Below are 6,794 nucleotides of genomic sequence, written 5' to 3' on the forward strand. Positions count from 1 at the left end.
CTCGGGAGTAAAACCTGTTCACCCCTGTGTGTACCGCCTAAGATCTTTCCGAATATGATATTTTTTTTGAAGATTAGCCACTATTACTCTGGACCCATTACACAACTTGGGAGGGCATATATTCCTCATAACCATGATGACATTTCCTACTTTCAGTCTCAACATGTGAAGAGGGAGAGAGGGGCTCGTTATGGCATTGAAAACCGATGTCTGAATGTCCGTTACTTCTTCCATTGCAGTGTCAACACTCATGTATACTTTCTCTGGTTCTTCAGACTTATCGTAGACCATCAAGTTTATCCTGTCGACATCATCGTTTGTGGGGGAAATGATAGCCCTCTTCTCGAAATATGAAGCATTCAGGTGTTTTTCCTCTAAATTATCATAGACTTTGTCCACTAACTCTTTACGGGTCTCAACGACAATCCCAAACTTCTCGGGAAGTTTTACGGGTCCACTCTCCCCTCTCCCCAGAGCCAATAGATTTTTCGCAAATATCTTGTTCTCTGCGTCATCTGCCTTGAGTCTCACGTTACGTGTTAGTTCCAACTTTAAAAGGTCGTCCCAGAAATAACCGGACTTTATACAGTATTCGAGCTCATCATTCATTCCTCCCACTCTTATAGCTGGGAGGATTTGACGAAAATCTCCCGCACAGACAAAGACTATCCCCCCCATAAACCTTCCTGGAACACCCAAAATGTCCCGAAGGGAAACATCAAGAGCAGCTAACGTGTTTTTGTTTGCCATCACAACTTCATCCCAGACTATTAGAGACGTCATTGATAGGAGCTTCGCCAACTATGAGTTTTTCTTGATGCTACAGGCGCACACTTCGTTGTAATCCATTAACGGGATCTTGAACATGTTATGTGCAGTTCTTCCTCCATGCAAAACAGTAGAGGCGATACCCGATGAAGCGACAGCCAAGGCAATTTTTCCCTGAGAACGAACAGTATCCAGTAAAATGTTGAGCACGAAAGACTTTCCCGTCCCACCTGGAGCATCCAGGAATATCCCATGTGGCTGTACTTTTGGGCGTTCTCGATGCGAAATAGCACAGTATCGTAACAGAGTCTCTGTTTGCTGTTCAGAAGAAGAGACTTCTCCTTCACCTCTTCTGTCAACTTCTCTTTGTTATAGGCCTTTTATCGGCGTATGATGTTTGATGTTTATCGCCACATCTTGAAAGTGGTAGCCCATATTGGGTGATAGAGCCCCCTCCGCAGTTTCACACATGTTCCTGGATATCGTCTAGAGCGTCAAGGTAAATTTCATCGTTGTATTCCGTCGCTTTTTTGCGCTGCAGGAAGTCACTGGCGAACAAATCTTTGGTCTCTTCCCAGATACCTGACTGGTCCTCTAAATCAGAAAACACCAGCATGCTCGCATAAGTAGCTCGCAACTGATTGCGGTCATTAGTGTGGTTGATGATTTCCAATATAGTTTTCTTCCAAGTTTCTTCGTCGTTTAGGAGTCCCATCGCTTTAACGGCTTCTCTGTGAGAGGGGTAGATCACCCCTTCAAATGTCCGAAGATCCTCGTAAGACGTAGGCCCCTTTACGTGTGTTAAAAGTAGTCTCAAATAGAAGAGCTCGACAGTTTTATTTGTGACAGCACGTATCCTTCCCAGAGAAGATGCTGTCGTCTTTCTTTCTTCCCAGACACTGCTAGTGTTATTAAAAACAAAGTGGTTGGGAAGCTGATTATAATATAGGCCTGCTGCAAATTCGTTTCGCGCACACAGTTTGAGGAAAGCTGTCAAATGAGTGTCTTTAGAGGTTTTTCTATCAATCTCCTCCTTAGACGCGTTCTCCTTGAAAAATACCGCGTTCTTTCCTAGATGCAAATCAAGAGTTGCCACAGGGGGGTGACTTCTGTGAATCGCAAATTTGAAAATCTTCCACGACGCCTCATTCGCATTGACGAATCTTGCCTCCTGGAATTTTCTCACTTCATTAACATCTTCCCCTTCTTTCGTTTTCGAAAACAGAATGCGGTCACATCCTTTGTTGACGTACTTTGTAACGTAGGCTATGCACTTTATAGAATTTGAGCACTCAACATTTATGTGCGCGTTATACTTTAAACATAGGTACGGGCTGTAGGGGACAACCCATGAATTGTCAACTTTGATTTTCTCTCCCTTTACTTTTTTCTCGAAAGAGTGGCCTCCTTCACCTACTGCTCTCCTTCGATACAGAGGGTACCCGTTGTTCCCAAAGTACATGTCGCCCCTGCACACTTTCGGAAAACCCTTTCCACACAATGATTTGGAACCGTACTTTCTTTGACAACATAGTTGAGACTCGTCGAAGCCTCTACAGGGGCCGTGTATCATGTTCGTTGTCACAATCTCATATAAGCGCGGCTCTTTATTTTTGTCAGCTGATATCACCCTAGAGACGAAATCGGCAGTAACGTGGCGTTCCACCCAAAGAAGGATATGAACATGAGGGAGACCTCTTTTCTGCCACTCAACACTCAGTAGGTGTGCCTTAACGCGGCCAAACACGTTTTTAATTGTCAGATCGTCCATCAGGCTGTCCACTTTCAACTTGAAAATCCGACTAACAAAGTCAGGTCGGTCATACATCCGGGAGGTGCCACAACCGACAGCCTCCACGGCTTGTTTCAACTCTTCCCAATGAGGATTCATTGTAAAGGTGATAAAAAAGTCTGGAGACCCGTAAGACGACACAAAAGCCAAGGCGTCTTGCTGCCGCGCTTTCATGTATCTTGGGCCCCCAACAAATGAAGCAGGGATAATCACCCATTGACCCGCCTTTCGGTTATCCCCGTCCCATATAAGAATATCAGCGCGCTCTTTCCGCAACTCCTGTTGATTGTGTTCGATGAAAGACAACCTGTCACACTCAACTTTCACGTAATTATCCACAACAAATTGTTGGGAAAGACGGGCCCCTTTAGTCACATAATTGAAAACACCTTCTCTTTCCATGTAAAGAGAGGCGTAGTACATGCAAGGGCTTAGCCTACTGTATGTTGCAGGAACATGTTTTGAACAACAGATGTCTGCTTTGCGTTGCTTTTTCATGGTGCAAGAATGACCGACGTCTCCATTGGGAAACAGGAGAGGGTACTGAAAAACATCGTAGAAGAAGTTGGTGTGACTCATAAGTCTGAGACTAAATTTTGAATCTGCCTTTGGGGAACCTATCACTATTTCCAATGGGTCTCTTGAGGGGCCCAAATTAACGATGGCTCCCACCTGCGAAGAAGAAGTGGGAAGGTGGTAGACTCCTTTATGTTCGCGGGTTGTTAGATTCTCAGTGGCTTTCAACGTAATAGACACCTGGGGTGATTTGCCATATTTCTTGACGTGAGCTTCCATGAGCTGTTTAGCCGTCTCTAGTTCTTTCAACACCACAGACAGACACGCGTTATGTTTTGCCATGTATTCGTAAAAGTGTGTGATAATCTTCTCGTTCTCTGAAAGAACCTTTTCCTCCCTAGCTCGTCTCTTCTCCGTTTCGTTCATTTTCCCCTTGCCATTTCCTGACTTTGAAAAATGTTGAACCGCCAGAGTGCGAAGTTTAATCTGCTGATCTTTCTCGTGGTAGAAATAAAGATCCAAGAAAGAAATATTCTTCCTCCAAAACGGGTTTTTGTCAGAATTACTGTCATGATCAAAATGCACGTCTTTCGCAGTCAAAGACCCCTTTTTTAGCAACCCGGGCTTCAATGAGCCTAGTCTGTGGTACACTCGTCCCTGAATTTTGTAACACAGTGCCTTTTCCCCTGCGTTCTCCAGCTTACTCGAAGTCGCAAAAGATGTGAAAGAAAACACTAAATTGAAACCAGCGATGTGTTTCAAAAGTCTTTCAGAGAGAACGGTTTTATCTTTGTAGAGCTCTCTTATTGTCCCATCCTTAATATCTGAGGGCAACAATAAAGGAGTTTGACCCAAGTTGCAACAGATTGTTTTGTTTTCTCGTTTCCACAGCAAAGCTGAACAGACTTTACATTTGAAATCCCCCAATTGGCCGATGTGATGCGGAAAAGTTTGAACAGAGTTTTCCCTAAGAAACCCAAGCAACTCCTCCCTCACAGTTTCTCGCGGGTCGGGATCTGGCTCCTTCAAATAACGTTCGGATTGTTCTTTTCTCATCTTGTCAAGAACATTTTTCTCTTCCTCTGAAAAATCCTGAGGAGTCTCTCCAAATCGCAGGAAAGCTTTCACTTTCTTAAACGCCTCACGTCTCTTCCTTTTTTTTGGCCCACAATTCTCGCGCTTCTTGTATCTTTTGGGCCTTTTCTTCTCTTTTGAACTCCCGCAGTTCTCGTGCTTCTCGTATCTTTTGGACCTTCTCCTCTCTCTTTAACACCCGCAATTCTCGTGCTTCTCGTATCTTTTTGGCCTTTTCTTCCTTCAATTTTGCGCGCATTTCTCTTTTTGAGACCCTCTCTTCCGTCTTTTGAAGAATTTCTCGTGCTCGGTCCTCATTTAACTTCTCTGCCTCAAATTTACTCGAAAACTGCTGACTATCATTCCCTGGCGCACCAGAAAGGTTTTCGGGCGTTTCCTCTTTCACGGGACGCCGGTCATTCTTTTTCTTCAGCGCGTCTTTGACCTTCTTGACCGCATATTTGTTGTAACGTTTAGCCCTCTGGTATGCCTTATAAGATAAATCAAGATAATGCATCTGGTAGATTTTATGGTCGTTTCGTCCACCATGTTTCGTGAAACTTTTGTACCCTACAGAGTAATGCTTCGAAAAACCATTTGACTGTTCTTCTGTTATTTCTCCATCAAGCAATTCCAAAGTATCAGACTTTTCGTCGCTGTACTCAAAATCTTTGCACTCCTTTAGGGAAGCGTTGAACCGAATGACTTTCCTGTGAAATTCTTTAATTGTTTTGTGGACCGAAAAAGTCTTCGTGTTTTTGTAAAGTTCAGGAAATGCTTTAGTGTGTTCAGCCCGTAAAGTATTCTGCAACCCCCGGTTATACTCAAGACTTCCTTTTGAGACCTTCTTGCAATCAGCCACCCACTTCCAGAAATGGCGTTGCCGCCTTCTCTTGATTGCCGCGTTTTCGGGCATCGTGCACGTCTCCGGGGTGACGTTCCCCGTCAAAGTTAATCGCTAATCTTTGCTTACCCCCACCGTTCTCGGTGTCCCCTGTTTGCCACGGATTGGCCGGAAGGACGAAAGAAACACATGCCTTATCTCAGTGGACTTTTTTATTTTTAGTTATTCATTGAAACTAGTATTTTAATTCTAGAACACACCAGAAAAACGACCTTTCCCAAGTATCCGACAAGATAACTGAGTTTAGTACATTGGCTTCAATCAGTTTTCCATACACTCTCTGAAGAAGTTCTACGCGAATGAAACGTAAGATTGTTTAGGGTTTCGTGCCTTCCCCTGTGTTTATGTTCTCCATCATCCAAATCACACACACACACACACACACACACACACACACACACACACACACACACACACACACACACACACACACACACACACACACACACACACACACACACACACACACATGCACACACACACACACACACAAACACACACACACACACACACACACACACACGCACGCACACAAAAACACACACACACACACACACACACACACACACACACACACACACACACACACACACACACACACACACACACACACACACACACACTCACACACAGATTGGCTACAAATTAGGACGACGGAATCGTATGAGAGGTACAAAGTAAAGAGAAGGGAAGTTAAGCATAAGATAAAGTAAGCAGAGAGGAGAGCAGATGTGAAATGGGGTAAGAGTATGACAAATAATTTTGAAAGTAATAAAAAGATGTTTTGGAAGGAAATTAAAAGAGGAAGAGGAGGCGAATCAAGTAGAGAAGAAAAGGTAAAAGGTGCAGATAGAGAGATGATGATGGAAGAGAGGGCAGTGAGAGGAAGGTGGGCAGAGTATTTTAGGGAGTTGCTAAATGTGAAGGAGGATAGGGAGGGAAAAGTAGTTGCAGCGGGAAGCGCTAAGAAAATGAGAGTGATGAGTGAGGAAAATGGAGGAGAAATGGGGAAGGATGAAGTGAAAGCAGCTGTTAAGATGATGAGAGCAGGTAAGTCACCTGGGTTGGATGGATGCCATGCAGAATGTCTGAAGAAAGGAGGTACAGTTGTGGTGGACTGGCTGGTGAGTTTATTTAATGTTTATTTAAGAGAGGGTAGAGTACCGGAGGACTGGAGGAGTGCCTGTATAGTTCCGCTTTACAAAGGAAACGGGGACAAGTGTGAGTGTAGTAGTTACAGAGGGATCAGTTTGTTGAGTGTAGTTGGGAAAGCTTATGGGAGGGTCTTGATTGAGAGGATTAGGAGAGTAACAGAGGGAGTAATTGGTGAGGAACAGTGTAGTTTTAGGACAGGTAGGGGATGTGTAGGTCCGATTTTTGTAGTAAGACAGATATGTGAGAAAACTATAGGAAAAGGTAAGGATGTTTTTTGGGCTTTTATGGATCTGGAAAAGGCTTACGACAGGGTAGACAGGAAGGCACTGTGGGAGGTACAGCAGATATATGGGATAGGAGGAAAGCCGTTAAGAGAAGTCAAGAGTTTTTATGAGAGTAGTAGAGCTTGCGTTAGGATTAGAAATGGAGAGAGTGAATGGTTTGAGGTAAAGGTGGGACTTCGTCAGGGGTGTGTTATGTCGCCCTGGATGGGGTGGTGCGAGAAGTGAATGCAAAGGTAGTGGGTCAGGGATTGGAGATAATTAAAGAAAATGGAGGAAAGTGAGCCAGCTGTTGTTTGCTGAC

The 6,794-nt window shown here is 44.2% G+C and overlaps 1 protein-coding gene across 1 annotated transcript; it reads right to left on the minus strand.

Moving 5' to 3' along the window:
• Positions 1 to 801: 801 nt before the first annotated feature.
• On the minus strand, positions 802 to 5,066 carry LOC143034982 (uncharacterized). The gene is made up of 3 exons (XM_076201355.1): positions 4,493 to 5,066; positions 1,238 to 3,900; positions 802 to 942 (listed from the first exon to the last, which is right to left on the minus strand). Exons 1-3 carry the CDS (start codon positions 5,064 to 5,066, stop codon positions 802 to 804), a joined length of 3,378 nt encoding a protein of 1,125 aa, XP_076057470.1.
• Positions 5,067 to 6,794: the final 1,728 nt, after the last annotated feature.

The sequence above is a fragment of the Oratosquilla oratoria genome, chromosome 2 (assembly GCF_046742065.1).
Source record: "Oratosquilla oratoria isolate Oo_2021 chromosome 2, ASM4674206v1, whole genome shotgun sequence".
NCBI classification, from domain to species: domain Eukaryota; kingdom Metazoa; phylum Arthropoda; class Malacostraca; order Stomatopoda; family Squillidae; genus Oratosquilla; species Oratosquilla oratoria.